At 46.1% G+C, this 16461-nt stretch overlaps 1 protein-coding gene across 1 annotated transcript in view; it reads left to right on the top strand.

The window, feature by feature from the left end:
* LOC111963157 (AT-rich interactive domain-containing protein 1B-like) overlaps positions 1 to 16461 on the top strand; it is a 251145-nt gene that overhangs the window by 15336 nt on the left and 219348 nt on the right. The window contains 1 exon segment of the mRNA XM_070443334.1: positions 10812 to 11006. Within this exon segment, the coding sequence (XP_070299435.1) occupies positions 10812 to 11006 (195 nt within the window).

The following is a 16461-nucleotide window of genomic DNA, read 5'->3' as shown; positions in this document are numbered from 1 at the left end:
AAAGTAAACAGAATGGAATGAATAAATGTAGCTTTTGTTGTGAATAATTTGTGAGGGATGGAAGAGAAAGCCATGTTTCCTCAGAGAGATTGACATTTTGTTTTTATATTGTTACTTGTGACTGACTTGAAAGCTATTGGATATTGACCACAACATGAATTGTATATTGTTTTGCTCCACACACACACACACAACACACACACACACACACACACACACACACACACACACACACACACACACACACACACACACACACACACACACAACACACACACACACACACACACACACACACACACACACACACACACACACACACACACACACACACACGTGTTAAACTCTCTGTAGACTCCAAGCCTCCATCTAACTGAGGTATGTTTTGAATGGAGCCCTCAGCCAGTGGTCCTAGTAGAGGAATGGCGGCTTGCTCAGAGCCTTTAAACTGTAAAAGCAGCTCAATGTGCTTCCATTTACCCCTGCTGCCTCCCAGATGGGCTGCCTGCCTGCCTGCACTACGACCCCTGTCTGGCCTGCTGGATCAAAGCTCCGGGACGGGGCTGCCCTACATAAAACGTCTGCCTTCTCTGTGACTTGACAATGGTGATGGCTTTGAGGTTAGATAGAGAGTTTGAGCTCCATGGGGAAAAATGGGAACCCTTATGGTGAGACCTAAACCATTTGTGTTGGGTGTGTAGCTTACTGCTGGGTCTGTATTGGGCGTACTGAGACTATTAGAATAAATAGTGTGAGACGGACTCTTCTCCCTGTTATTCTCTTTCTATCTATGGATCAAACAACACATTCCTCCTACAGTATAAGTATTGCCAAGTGTCTGTCCACTGTCCAAGACAAATACACATGGTAAAATGAAACAGGCCGTTCAGTGCAATTTAAGGATTTGCTTTGGACTTTCTCAGTGCTTTACTATGTCTATGCTTTAAAAACACAGCAATAAAACGTGTTACGGTTGTAGTCTATTAAAAGTAACAGAAATGAAGGTAATTCTTTCTGCCACCTAATTGTTTGTCCAGAGAAGGGTGCATATTGACAGTGTAAGTGTTTATGAATAAAGGATTAGTTAACTGTTCCACATCCTTAGGCTTTAGTGGCCCTTCTACAGGCTGAGAGAGGCCTGGGTGTGTGGCTGGAGCCTGGGTGTGTGGTGGCTGGAGCCTGGGTGTGTGGCTGGAGCCTGGGTGTGTGGCTGGAGCCTGGGTGTGTGGTGGCTGGAGCCTGGGTGTGTGGTGGCTGGAGCCTGGGTGTGTGGCTGGAGCCTGGGTGTGTGGCTGGAGCCTGGGTGGGTGGCTGGAGGCTGGGTGTGTGGTGGCTGGAGCCTGGTGTGTGGTGGCTGGGCCTGGGTGTGTGGTGGCTGGAGCCTGGTGTGTGGTGGGCTGGAGCCTGGGTGTGTGGTGGCTGGAGCCTGGTGTGTGGTGGCTGGAGCCCTGGGTGTGTGGTGGCTGGAGCCTGGGTGTGTGGTGGCTGGAGCCTGGGTGTGTGGTGGCTGGAGCCTGGGTGTGTGTGGCTGGAGCCTGGGGTGTGGTGGCTGGAGCCTGGGTGTTGTGGTGGGCTGGAGCCTGGGTGTGTGGTGGCTGGAGCCTGGGTGTGGTGGCTGAAGCCTGGGTGTGTGGTGGAGCCTGGGTGTGTGGTGGCTGGAGCGGCTGGGTGGGTGGCTGGAGCCTGGGTGTGTGGTGGCTGGCGCCTGGTGTGTGGCTGAGCCTGGGTGTGTGGCTGGAGCCTGGTGTGTTGGTGGCTGGAGCCTGGGTGTGTGGGTGGCTGGAGCCTGGGTGTGTGGTGGCTGGAGCCTGGGTGTGTGGTGGCTGGAGCCTGGGTGTGTGGTGGCTGGAGCCTGGGTGTGTGGCTGGGTGGGTGGCTTGGAGCTGGGTGGTGTGGTGGCTGGAGCCTGGGTGTGTGGTGGCGGAGCCTGGGTGTGTGTGGCTGGAGCCTGGGTGTGTGGTGGCTGGAGCCTGGGTGTGTGGTGGCTGGAGCCTGGGTGTGTGGTGGCTGGAGCCTGGGTGTGTGGTGGCTGGAGCCTGGACATGCATTAGGCTCTAGGCCAGCTGTCATTGATTGCTCAGCACCACCAGCCCATGTTCTCATCCAGCTTGCTGATTGATTCAGAGGTCTTAAGCGATTGGAAGCGGCCTGGGCTGAGCACGCTCGCCTGGGGTGGCCTGGAGAGGCTGTGGGAGTCACAGCCAGCCCATTTCCGGGGCACTCCCAGGTCCACCAGCGCATTCAGCCAGGGGCACAAGGCATTATGAGGACAATCAACCCCCTGACGCTCTCGCCTTGTGCCGCTTGGGAGGGGGGTGACGGGGGGGACCAGGTTTATTGTTACACGCACACACACACATACTCACACACCCTCTCCAACCCCCTCTCAATCCAGCCTCAATTTCTGAATGCAGTGAGCAGTGCGAGTGTGTATTGCGATCAATTTACCAGCCTGCTGTTGCCTCATCCATACAATGCCCTGGCAGTGATACACGAACAGCAGCCAGCGCATTTATGAAGGAAAATAAAAAAAATAATGAAAATATATTATTTTCCAATTAACTTTGTAAATTTCCCGCTGAGCTATCAGACAGTCGCTGTGAGGAGTCCGATAATGAAATCAATTTGGTTCAAATTGTTTCAGGTGACTTTTAATGAGTATCTAATAGCCGCCGGAGGATAGAAGGTCAGGATATCTGTTTGTTGTTTTAAAAGTAATTGATGGCTCCGCTGAGAACATGGATATCCAGAGAGGACTGGGCTGGGGCCCAAAACACAGAGCACGACGACATTCTGCCATTCCCTGTAGAGAAGTGGTGATTCTCTTGGACTGCACTATGGCTTTGAATGCTGTACTTGAGAAGTGATGGAACGTAGTACGACAAATGGATTGATGAATACCTAAGGGTTAAAACATTGCCATTATAATTAAGGAGCATATTTTGTACTGTAGTAGTGCGCAGTCTTCCATTTTTCTAATCCTCTACTTGAGGCCATGCTCGTCTTGCTCTGTGGTTACGGCGGCAGCTGAATAGCCTGTTTATTATAACAGCTAGACACACAGAGGCTGATGGATGAAGGAGAGAGTATAGTTCTGCCCAGAGGAGCCTTTAGCTTCATTTGTGTATCTATTGCTCCTCTTAATATTCACTTATGTATTTTTCCCCTTCTCTGAACACATTACCGGGGAATAGCCATTGCTAATTCATAAACACGCTTGATAATTCTGCCTCATTTATAGTTATTGGAGCCGTAAACTATAACTTCCCCTTCCAGACCATTCTATTAGCCTAGATGGTAATTCCCCTGAATAACTAGTGTATATTTAATATCAGTGTTTATGGCGGGCCTGGTCTCTAAAGAGAGAGAAAAAACACTGCAGATTTTTTGATAAACAAATAGCCTCCTATCCTCCCTGGAGCAATGGAGTTATTGTTGTGTTTTTCCCTCTTTCATATGGCTGTGGCTGTCCGGCCCGGCGTCTCGTCTCTCCAACAGCATGCCTCTCTGCCTGGCCTGCCTGGCTCTCCGTCTCTGACTGACTGGGAGGGAAAGTGGAGCACATTCCTCTCGTGCCACGACTGCCCTCCCTTACATGAAATAACTGTGTGGCGTCTGAGACTCTTTCTCAGGGTTTCTGCTGACAGGAAGTGAAACGTCTAGCACTCCAACACAGCGCAGGCCAGCTCCTCAGAGAGGCCGGGAGAGACAGGCAGCATCCGCCTCCTCTTCCTCCTCCTCTACATCAATATCAGCTCTCCTCTAGGACTCCTCAGACACCAGCTAGCCGGCCAGCCAGCCAGGAGAGATAGGTCTCATCATCTATTTATGTGGCTCTGACGATTTAATGGTAGAATCAATGGGTGCATCTGTTGGCAGTGGCACTACCATTGCAGACCTGGCATAACACTGACAATTCATTACTGTTGACTGACTGGCGAGGGATACAGGATACTGGCATGGATCTGGTGTGGCGAGAGCTGGGCTGGTTGTTGGCAGAATCTTCGTCCAAGTTGTTTGGGTCCAAGCTGTTTTGAATGTGTCTCTTTCTGTTAAGTTCTTTATTTGTTTTCATTCTGTGCTGGTGTGTGTCCGTCGTCACACACCTCTCGTTTTGTCATTGAGCTTTTTTCCCCCTCAGTCTCAGTCTTTTTCCAGGAGGAAAAGAGTTCCTGCCATCGTCTGACCCCAATCTCTCCTCAGACAGATGAGCTCCCCTCCCCTCCCTCTCTCCCCCTCACCCCCCCCATCCCTCCTCTGTTGCCTGGTCTAATGACGGCTGCGTGCTCGCCGTGAGGAACCAAACACTCAGCCACTTTTCCTTAGCGCAGGGGGGATACGTTTGCAGACGCACAGGGATGTGTTGTAAATATTGGTGTCAAATGCGGAGGGCACTCTCACCGACTGGCACCTTAGCAGCCTCAGCATCCTAACACCAGGGAGAGCAATTACCAGCATGATCTCAACACAATAGTATGATGTTACTGCTGCTGCCTGCCTGCCTGCCTGCATGACAACACACTCTTATCTGCCTCCTCTCTCTCTCTACCTCTATATCTGTCTCTCGCTTTCTATCTCGTTCTATTCTCTCTCTCACTATCTATCTGGCTCTCTTTCTCTGTCTTTCTTCTTCTCTCAGTCTCTCCTCTCTATGTCACTCTCTGTCCCTCCCTCCCTCCCTCTCTCCCTCTCTGTGATAATTTCATCATTCGTAGCCGGCCTTCATGCCTAGCTGCCTGTGCCACCCAGAACTGAGCCTGTTGGGCTGAGCAAAGCCAATTTGCCCCGCCACGACTCCCCACGGACCATTCACACGCTCACCGCTGACATTTGTAAAGAGACGCTTTGCAACGCGGCGAGGGTTGATGTGTCAAGCGGAATGAGATTTTGTGTTTATAAAGATTCACTGACAAACTTTCAGTCCTGGGAAAGCGTCTGCTTCTTTACACTGCCGGGGAACGTGGACCACACGGTCAATGTTGTTGTAGGGTTATTTAACCGTTTACCAGCAGAGTACGGTGCAGTTACCCGCTGAATGTTACGTGGGGCCCCTTTGTAACATTAGTTTAGAAGATGCATGACACAAGACCATTCAGGCTAGTAGTTAAATATCAGTGACTGCGTAAAAGACTGGACAAGCGCTTATACCTGTATATTATTCCAAAGAATGCATGTATTCAACATTTGCTGTCAGATGATCCTTCGCTGTGTATTTTGCTGTCATCGTGACTGGGCAACGAAGAGTTAACCTGCTCCTCTCCTCTCCGCCTGATGACATCGGTATTGTCTTTGCATCCATGAAATTAATTTTCTAATCTTAGTCAGCAGGAGTGGGGAATTTGCACACATGAATATGGAAGTCGATCTGCCCTCCCCTCCCCAACCCTGCAGTCTCTTCCTCCTGTTCTCTTCAGTATGAAACAGCGGGCCGTAACCGCAGCGCTTTGTACTGCAGGCACAGCCATGTGGTTTCATAGGAAGCGGCAGATTTTGTGCTTCTTTACTTGGAAAGGATGTCATTCAGATTGTCTGTTGTTTCTGTGTCTGCATGTCAATTCTCAGGGGACAGGGGTTGGTACAAGGGATGGAGAACGACATCCGTCTACAGTATAGCTAATTACATTAAACATCGGTGATTGGTTCTCTTTGTTTCTTGTGATGTGCACATAGTGTTAGCATACTGGTAACCAGTGTGATGTATGGACATATGCTCACTATGCTGTGAGGCTTGGGACTGGACGAGAGCAGCCAACTACAGCTAGCCAACAGGGCTTTTCTCTGGGCGGGCTCAGACCTCGCTCCTCTCCCTCTGGACCATCCATCCGACTCAGCCTTGGACCAAACCCATGCCAGAGGAGAGAGGATAAACACAGGTTAGCAGCTGTGGCTGGTGCGGCAATGTTTATGTTGGAGGGAGGTGGTGGTTTGGTCATCTGTGTGGAGGACAGGACAGTGATGGTCACTGTGACTGGCCTGACTGCAGTGTTGGATCTATGTGTGTGTGTGTGTGTGTGTGTTTGTGAGTTGGGCTGACACTGGCTTCTCCTTTCAACAGCTCCAAGACTAGCAGTTTATGATGGAGCTGCATATGGACACATGCAGGCAGACACACACACACACACACACACACACACACACACACACACACACACACACACACACACACACACACACACACACACACACACACACACACACACACACACACACACACACACACACACACACAGAGAAACACAATCACACAACCGCGTATAGGAGGCAAACAGTTAAATTAGCCAATAAATCTTTGATTTATGTACCCACATTCAAAATGAAATTATAATAATAACCATTAAATCATATTGCTTTTATGTCTATTTGATTTTTATTAGTAAATTCTGTTGTTTTATAATTCACATTTCACATTGTTTTGTGGGGAGTGTTTTGTTTTTGCTGATTAACAACTTTGCACATTAAAGTGAAAGACTGAAACCATTTTGAAGTCATAAAATCAGAGTCAATAGAAGTCTGAAAAGCAATTTAACAGGTTTCACCCGATACTAATTTTGCTCGTGTTCTTTCTTAATAGCTTTGTTTTGCAATAAGCTCACGAGAGTTGGAAACTGCAGGGGAGTTCATCAATTGAATTTCAGATTGAGTATTGTCTCTTAACACCTCAATTGAATGGCATGCCCAGATGAACCAAACTGAAAATACATTGGAACAAATACAAGCAATTCTACTCTATTCCCTGTGACTGTTTTATTTACAGTCCCTTTTGGCGAAAACATGATTCAATTCATTCTATTCATCTCTTTTCAAAAGTACAGATGTTTCTCCAAGGGACAAAAGTTCCTCATCGAAGGTAGTCTTTTGGTATAGTATGAACTATATAGTTGACTCATCCCCAGAAATAGGCCTAGTTTGGGATGAAACCTCATTTGATTGAACTTTACAGGACAGCATTGGAAACAACATTTCTATCATTTTAGGAGATCTAAAATGAGTTTAGGAAACCAAGTTATGTTGCTGCAGCCTCCATGGCTTGCAGTTATGCTGTAACTTTAAGAGGCAACTCTTAGACATTTCAGCATTTCTCTGTCTCCTTCCAATTGAATTGTGTGTGTGTTTCCTTCCTCAATCTCAGGAGCCCTAATTCTTCGTCTTAGTGTAGCAGTGGCATTTTGAACTTGGAAGTGACATGAGGAGATTTGTTCAAGTTGCGCTCAGCGTTTTGGGGAAAAGGGGACCCACTTGAGATGAATTGAGGAGGAGAGTGGAAGGAGGGAGGGAGTGGAGGAAAGGGGAGAGAGGGAGGGAGGGAGTGGAGGAAAGGGGAGAGAGGGAGGGAGGGAGTGGAGGAAAGGGGAGAGAGGGAGGGAGGGAGTGGAGGAAAGGGGAGAGAGGGAGGGAGGTGCGACCTGAGTGTGTCTCATATCGGAGCAGAGTGAGCGGCACGGTGCCCTGGATGTGTGGATTGAAGAGCGGCACCCTTTAGCCATTCGCCTGTCTAATTAATAGGAGTGTTAGGCAGGCAGGGAGGGGAAGGCAGACACACTGCTGCAGGTAGGGAGGCAGGCAGGGAGGCAGGCAGGGAGGCAGGCAGGGAGGGGAAGGCAGACACACTGCTGCAGGTAGGGAGGCAGGCAGGGAGGGGAAGGCAGACACACTGCTGCAGGTAGAATACAGAAATACCAAAAGTGGCTATGATGTGTTCTAGGTTTAAAATGATGAAGTTTAAAGAGGGTCATGTGGAAAATGATATTCCTAAAAAAATACATTTTGTTCCAAAAAATGAACCTCTGAACCTCACACATTTGGGTGTATTTTATATAATAGGATTTTATCATTCTCGTGTATGTGTGATTATTTGGCTTTATCTAAAAATATAAATGCAACATGTAAAGTGTTGGTCTCATGTTTCATGAGCTGAAATAAAAGATCCCAGAAATGTTGCAAATGCACAAAAAGCTTATTTATCTCAAGTTTTGTGCACACATTTCTTTACAACCACAGATCACGTTGATTGGCTGGGCCTGGCTCCCCAGTGGGTGGGCTTGGCTGTTAAGTGGGTGGGCCTATGCCCTCCCAGGCCCAACCATGGCTGCACCCCTGCCCAGTCATGTGAAAATCATAGATTAGGGTCTAATAAATTTATTTCAATTGATTGATTTCCTTATATGAACAGTAATTCAGTAAAATCTTTTAAATTGTTGCATGTTGCGTTTATATTTTTGTTCAGTGTATGTGGTACCCAGATAATGGGTTTTCAACCTTAAACCTTTACATCACATTGTCGTAGGGACCAGATGTTACATAGTAGACACATTGTGTTTGAGTGTACTTTTTTACACTCTCTAAATGGTTAAATGAGTGGGAAATAGATGTAATTGCTGCAATAGTTTGTGAGTGGGAAACATATAATATCATCCAAAATTGACATTATTTTGCCATATAAAATTATTTTATAATGTGCTAATTTCCCTAATGTGGACAGTTTGTGTTACCACCTTACACAAGGTCACATTTTTTACCTCATACAATTGAGTGTAATTACCTCAGATTGGTGATTGCTTTAAACAGATGAATATCTTTGGTTTGGTACCGTTCATTTTGTTATACGCATCTGTCCGTCACAGGACTAAGAAAGCAGTTGTCACTTTCAAATAGCAAGGAAAAAACGGGGAGCTCCCTTTCTAAAAGTTGCTGGCCACATGTAAATATACGGATTTGACAGTCAAGCTGTCACTCAAATGAGAGCCCTTTCACTATTTAGAACTACCTGTGGAGAGCTGATTCGTTGAAATTATCCAGTCAAAAAAGTGTTGTTTCCTTTTTCATATTGGCCATCTACCGTAAACATCGTCCCACAAGGAGATGAGTTGCTAAATGGATAGTTGGTTCTCGTCTATCGATGGGTAGTATACCTAAGTTCGTTGTGGTTTGTCTTTTAGAGGAGCACGAATGGCACATGTAACGGCAGCGAATCATCCCAGTTCCATTGGTTTTCACACAATATCAATGTGAGTGATTCATTTGTTTGTGCTATTGATTATAGAAGAACAAGCTCATCAATTCCAGCTTCAAGTGGATACTTGACTAATGTTGACACGTGTGCAGTTTATAAGGTACTAATTGAGCAAAATACTAGTAATCTGAACACAAATCAGATCCGTATGTGTAGACAGTCATTTTCAATTTTTGTTCTTCAAAATATCTCGACATATTTCAGCTAATCCATTATTAATGTGGACATTTCAAACCAGTGTTTTGACACTGGGCTATAAATCAAAAAGCCATGACAACAGGAAGCAGCAACAGCATAATTTTCAACGGATCTTTTAGGAATATAAATTATTATTTTAACATTATTTTTCAACATGAATCTACTTAAGTAGGTCAAATCGACTGAATGAGCCCAGAAACAAGCTGTGATTTGTTGATTTGGATAAATATTTGTGAAATTGTGAAAATGCTCCACATACTTATACAACATATTCAGTAGCATATCTCTTTTCTATATGTGGTCAGGTTATGGTCACTGTGGTCAATAGGCATGGTGAGTCGGTGGTTGTGGTCCTTCGTCTGTGGGTACAGTCAGTGGTTGTGGTCCTTAGTCTGTGGGTACAGTCAGTGGTTGTGGTCCTTAGTCTGTGGGTACAGTCAGTGGTTGGTGGTCCTTATCCCTGTGGGTACAGTCAGTGGTTGTGGTCCTTCGTCTGTGGGTACAGTCAGTGGTTGTGGTCCTTAGTCTGTGGGTACAGTCAGTGGTTGTGGTCCTTGTCTGTGGGTACAGTCAGTGGTTGTGTCCTTGGTCTGTGGGTACAGTCAGTGGTTGTGGTCCTTCGTCTGTGGGTACAGTCAGTGGTTGTGGTCCTTCGTCTGTGGGTACAGTCAGTGGTTGTGGTAAATGTGTGGTTAGTTGGAGAGGTGATTGGTTGCAGAACAAGCTAGAAAGAGCAGGCAACAGAAAACACCGTCCATCACTCCCTTCTCACAGAATATTGACTTGTTCTTTTATATTATTTTTAGGACATATTGCATTTACTATATAAAAGTGTTTGAAAAAATCATTGTATAACTTTCCCCAACTGAATGAATGACTTGGTATTTTCTCCGTGACATGTCTCCTGGATATTGTCCCTTGATTAGCAGCCAGGCAGCACGTGCAGTACAGTACAGTAGGCCATTCTGCTTCTCCCAACAGGGTTGGTTCAGTCTTTATTGGTGGGGATGTGGAGCTATTGTTGATGGAGGCAGGAGATGAGCCACACGTAGCCCCATGTCTGTCTGAGACAGACAGAGGCAACACATGTCATAAATCATCCATGATGCAGCACAGCGGAGAGGAGACATCACACTCCACATAATCTGCCTTGCTCACGAATCCACAATACAGGTGACGGATTAACAGCCTGACATTTTGGCTACGATTTCCCCGTTAACTCACCGGGACCCAGAAAAGAACCTGTAAATGTGAAATACTTGAAAGGAATAGATTGCTCCTGGCACCTCTCTCTTTTCAGGTTCAGTGTGCTGTGTAACAGTTGTTCAAACAGAAGAAGGGTATTTGACAAACAGAAGTATTTGATATTACTGTTATATTATACCCCTGTAGTCCACTAACCAGTTGTGGATATGGACTAGATTCACCCGAGAGAACCCTTTGTAGGGAGGCCTAGGGGCATCAACCCCCTGGAGAGATGTGACAGTGAATCATGTATTCTGGTGCGGTCTTAACTGCACATGGCATGAATAGATTTTCTAAAAGTATTGCTATAAAAAGTGGCACTAACCCTTTTCTCTCCCTTCTCCTGTGTTCCCCCTAGGTGGCTTCCGTGGACTTCATGGCTATGAAGCGCTCCCATCTTTACGGGATGGGCAACAACCCCTACTCTCAGCAGCAGCAGGGCGGGCCCTACCCCAGCCAGCCATACGGATCGCCCGCTACACACAGATACCCAATGGGAATGCAGGGGAGGGGCCAGGCGGGCATGGGCGGCATGCAGTACCCTCAACAGCAGGTATGTACACTATGTCCATATGAGGAAGATGCTATAAAATTGTGCTACTGTTTTGTTGCACACTTGCTCCCTAGGGCCAGGAGTTTGCTCCCTAGGGCCAGGAGTTTGCTCCCTAGGGCCAGGAGTTTGCTCCCTAGGGCCACCATGCGAATTACCAGGAAAAAAAACAATTTTCCTCCCTGATGGTTGACACTTGATTTGAGTGTACTTTAATACCAAGCCATGCTGTGTTCTCTAAGTGTATCATGTCATGGTACAGTAGTGTGTCAGATTGACTAGTAAGTATCTCAGTGTGATTGAGAAAGCATCCTCTGTACAATAGATTACAGGACTTGTCACAGTTGTCATAAGTAGCATTACAAGGGATATTTGTTTCTCATTTGGAACACTATCTATTGTATTTCATTTCAGATTTGTGCCATGCAGTGCCACCGCTCTTATTTCCGTGGCTGGCATCTGGAATTGTCAGCGGTGTTCATCAATGCGTTCTCCATTGTCTCGCTCTGAAATGGGCTCGTTGATGTCTGTAGTGTGATGAAACCAAACCCAGTACTGGGAAGTCATTCTAGCAACAGTCAAAATCTGTATCTCACAGCCCAGAGTTGCACTTCACTAAGACAATGATTCAGTGTTCAAAACAATGATGTGTTTCCCTGTTTAACACACGCTAATCCCATTTGGTGTGTCATGACTGTCCATGAGAATCCAAATAAGTCAGATCAGTTTTGCAATGAATAACTTCAATCAGACCCCCTCTCACCCTAGAGGGGGAAGAAAATAACTAGTGGGGGTTAATAACTCACGCCCTGTTGTAAATCAAGGGAGAAGATTCAGCCCTGCGCTCTGTTTCAACAGACTTTTCCCCGCTGAAACTCTAACATGTTCAAAAGCGAATGCTGGAACAATATTTCTAACATAGAACGTGGGGAACAGTCAGAGGCAATCTAAAGAACATGAATGTCATTTTGTTTGTTCTTTTGTGATGTCATTAAAAATGCTATAAAGCAAGTACTGTAACTTGGAAAGTATACCCACTACATATATGAAATTTCCATACTCCACAATTTTGAATGTGTTTTTGTTAAGAGTGGGATGTGATTTTGAGAAGCTATAAGAGATAATTGTTTTACCTAACTTTGCACAGTGAGTAGTTACCGCCCGGAGTGAGGTCAGGGAGCGTGCCAGCCTGCCAGAACTGCTCCTTTCCAGCAAACTGTATAAATGATGGGTTAAGAAAAAACACACCAGGCCAGAAAAACGTGAAGCTGCAGCTGCATGTTTAAAGTGGTTTCTACTTTGAATCTCAACACAAGGTGGAGATGATAAACTCACCTCCCGGACAATCACTGGCACGGCTGACTAGCTGTCCTAAGTAAAGTATCCTTGAAAGTGAATTTAAGAAGGACCATCCTGTTACTCTGCTCAAACCATCGACGCGGATGGCTAGCCTATCTTAAAAGAAGCATCTTCAAGAGCGAATGGAAGGAAATTCAACTCTGTAGTTCTGTTCAGGACTACACGACAAGTCATCGGATACCGGACAATTACAAAAGAGGACAACAGTAGAAGACTTGTTGGAACCATTTTGTACAATCAGAGCCTTACAAGCATGCCACGAAAAGGTCCAACCCCCTTTCCAAGGCTGCCCTGTTCACCGAGAGATCCCCGGTGAACCCAGGCATTTCACGTAAATACATTCATGATGTCTTACTCAAAGCGGGTGGCGATTTGTGTGCGAAGTAAATGGTCACTGTAGGTGAGAGTAGTTTCTGAATGTACCAATGTTAAGTGGCTCTGTCCCTCTCTCCCTCTCTTCTTTAACAAGCAGCCATGTTGTTGTCATTCCACTAGTGACCTGTTGTTTTCAGCATATTAAGTCTCTAGTCAATAACCGGTGCAAGGTGTGTATGTTTATCTTGTGTTCCCATTGAATTAGTAAGTAAAAAAATAATTAAACCAATTTATGTAGTACTGAATAATAAGTAAGGCTGGGTTTTTTGCAGATGCAGGAGGTTACGACTGTTCAGAATGGTGATATTATACAAGGTTATGATTAATAAGTTGACTGTTTATTGATAGGTAAAGACCTTTTCGAGTTTAATTTGGGAGATGGTAACTCTTTAAAGAACCGCTCTCGTGGTGCCCCAGATCCTAATGAGTTAATTGTTACATGATTAATATAATCGGGTAACAATTAAACATAGTTAGTTAATTAGATAAATAACAGTCTTCAGATGAATGTTAAAGTCAAGTCACGACAGATGTAAGTGTGTGTGTTTGTTTGTATGTTTGCGTACATGCATGTGTGTAGTGAGTTAGAGATACTGTATGTCCCAATACAGAGACTAGGCCAATGGCTCAGTCAGTTTGGTTGGTTGGTTGAAAGCAGGCCAGTCTATTCTGGGTAGAATGCTCGTCCCCCTGCTGTACTGCTATATTTAACCTGGCCTGATGGTCTGAGTTTTAATGTGTCTCGCCAAGTTTTGTTGCCCACATAGTGAGAGGACAGATGATATTGAAGAGGACAAACAGACTTCATTCTTTCTGATTACATTTATATAAAACATTTATGCAAACATGCACACGCACACACACACCCAATGTATTATAAAAAAATAAAAAATAAACTTTTTCTCCCCAATTTCGTGGTATCCAATTGGTAGTTACAGTCTTGTCTCATCGCTGCAACTCCCTTACAGACTCGGGAGAGGCGAAGGTCGAGAGCCGTGCGTCCTCCAAAACGCAACCCAACCGAGCCGCACAGCTTCTTGACACAATGCTCACTTAACCCGGAAGCCAGCCGCACTAATGTGTCGGAGGAAGCCCTGTACACCTGGTGACCGTGTCAGTGTGCACTGCGCCTGGCCTGCCACAGGAGTCACTAGTGCGCGATGGGACAAGGACATCCCTGCAGGCCAAACCCTAACCCAGACGACGCTTTGCCAATTGTGCGCCGCCCCATGGGTCTCCCGGTCGCAGCCGGCTGCGACAGAGCCTGGACTCGAACCCAGAATCTCTAGTGGCACAGCCTTAGACCACTGCGCCACTCGGGAGGCCAGACCCAGTGTATTCTGAAGTAAATGCTGTACACAGTACTACCCAGTAATCCACACTGTTCATAAAGCAGTATAGACTGCTTTATGAACTGTGTCGTTTAAACTCGACGTATTATGGATGAACGTCTATTTTTGATGCATTAATTCCGTGTGGTTATAGGGTTAACTCTGGGTTGTTACTGGGTTAAAACAGAAACAACTCAGAGGTTTAAGTTTAGGTATTAATCCCGAGTGGTTAAGGTTAGGGTTAAAACAACCCGCTGTTTACATCAACTATCATCAAGTAGTGTCACGGCTTGGTAGAGCATTGTGAATTGCGGAGGCGTAGTGGTCTAAGCAGTGCTCTCCGGCTGCGATCATCAGTGCTAGGCAATCGTTGACATTTTTGTTGGGGTGAGCGCCGAGGACGGCATATAATCGACTTTTTCGGGACCTTTTCGAGCGTCCGAAATCGCCATCTTTTTGCAGTGACCGGGCTGCCACATACACACAGGCATCAGAGACCTACTCTAGCAGAGGAGAGGGATTTTGTGAAAAAACACACGTACACAGGCTAGCCCTCACACACGTATACATGAGTGGGTAGTGGACGGGCACACTAGAGCCGGAAGAATACCCGTATCGCAATATTTATTTTCATGGCAAAAATGGTTTGCTATAGCTTGGAAATTAAATAAATGTGACTCTGGATGACAACATAATGTTTGTTTCCAACATTAGGGCTGTTTTTCTAAAGAATTTAAATCCGATTTGTGTTTTGTTTCCTTGCTACGATACTAACGAGGGTCGCGATATTGGTATCGTTCTGGCCCAAATGCACACACACGTACACAAAACAAACTCCACACAAATTCCATTTTGGTCTTTTGAAAATCAAAGCTATTAAAAACAAGATGGAAGACCATAGGGCCAGCAGATATCACAGAGCCACCACGCAGAATAATCAGCCAAATAAAATGAGTTATTATCCCTCGCTATGGCCAAGGGATGCGTACTTCTAAATGTTATAATTATCAGAAATATTTCTGAAATATAACCAACTGAAAAGTAATGAGTTTATATCTGGAGACATGGAAACATTTGAATCATCAGATTCATCTTTACAGGATGAAGAGCAAGACAAATGGAGACTAGGCGATGAGAGAGAGGGTCAAAGAGCAAAAGAGAGCATCTTGTTTCTGATTGGTGCTGGAGCCAGGGCTGTCTGTGATGTACTGCTACATGACAAGCCTCTGACTGTCTATCCCCCATGATGCATTGTGCTCCCGGCAGGCAGAGGGCTTGGCGTGCTGTAGACAGGCGTGCTGGATGGTTGCCAGGCAACGTGATGTCACAGGCCTGCGTCGGTGGCACCCATGATGCCCTATTGGCTGTCATGTATCGTGTGTCTGTGTGTCTGTGTGTTGTGTTTAGGCTGAGTGTGGGTTCACCATCCAGGTTACTGCTTGTATCAGTACTCCCTCCCACTATGCATTGTAGTGGATAGGTTGGCTAGGGGTTTACCTTTACAATTCATGGCCCCAGAACATCGATCCCCTCTCCTCTTTTCCCAGTGACAGTGTGACTGGGCCTGCTGTGGCAGGGATGCTTTTCTGCCTCCTGTACAAGTGTCTGTGTGTGGTTAATCGCTGTTGTCTGGAACAGTGACAGGCGTGTAGATTAGTTCTATCCCAGGTTTAGTCCTCTCCCTGGGGGGGTAGAGCTGCCATGACCACCCCTTAGCCTGGAGCACTCCAGTGAGATGCTGGGAAAGAACTGGGAGCACCTACAGGTATTAAATCGCTCTCACACACACACACCCGCACGCACACACACACACAGCTCCAGCCCCAGCTCTCCTCAGCAGGCTCACACAGTAACCCAGCTGTGTGGCATCAACGTAAATGTTTTGTCTCTCCCACCTCTCCTTAAAGCACAGCTGAACTATGTTTTATCTCTGAAGGAAAGCCTCCGCCCTCAAGCAAATGTGGAGCTGTGTTCAATTAAGTGTGTGTGTTTGTGTGTGTGTGTGTGTCTGTGTCTTTGTGTGTCAGTGATGTGACAGAGGCAACATTGGTCCACAGGAGGCAGAACAAACAGTGCAGGGAGCACGGCAGAAGGACCTGTCTGATGACAGGACTAGACAGGTATTTCTTTGGAAGTGGAATGAACTTGAAAGTAAAAAGGCTGCCAATTCCACTGTAATTTCCTGTGATGTCAAAGTTGGCAGACAGAAAGGAAAAGGAATTTGAAGGAAACATTAGTGTTTGATGTGTTGGAGGGGAGGGAGGGGGGGGAGAGAGAGATTGTCTGTGAAATGAAAGAGGTAAAATGTGTCAACAAGCCAGGGAGGAACTATTACCAGTGGCTGCTGCTGCTTGTTCTGACAAACTGACTTGCCTCGGCCAAGTTAATAGAAT

This window comes from Salvelinus sp. IW2-2015, linkage group LG4q.2 (genome assembly GCF_002910315.2).
Source record: "Salvelinus sp. IW2-2015 linkage group LG4q.2, ASM291031v2, whole genome shotgun sequence".
Classification (NCBI taxonomy): Eukaryota; Metazoa; Chordata; class Actinopteri; order Salmoniformes; family Salmonidae; genus Salvelinus; species Salvelinus sp. IW2-2015.
The sequence above is the reverse complement of the archived record's forward strand: the minus strand, read 5'-3'. Positions and strand labels throughout refer to the sequence as shown.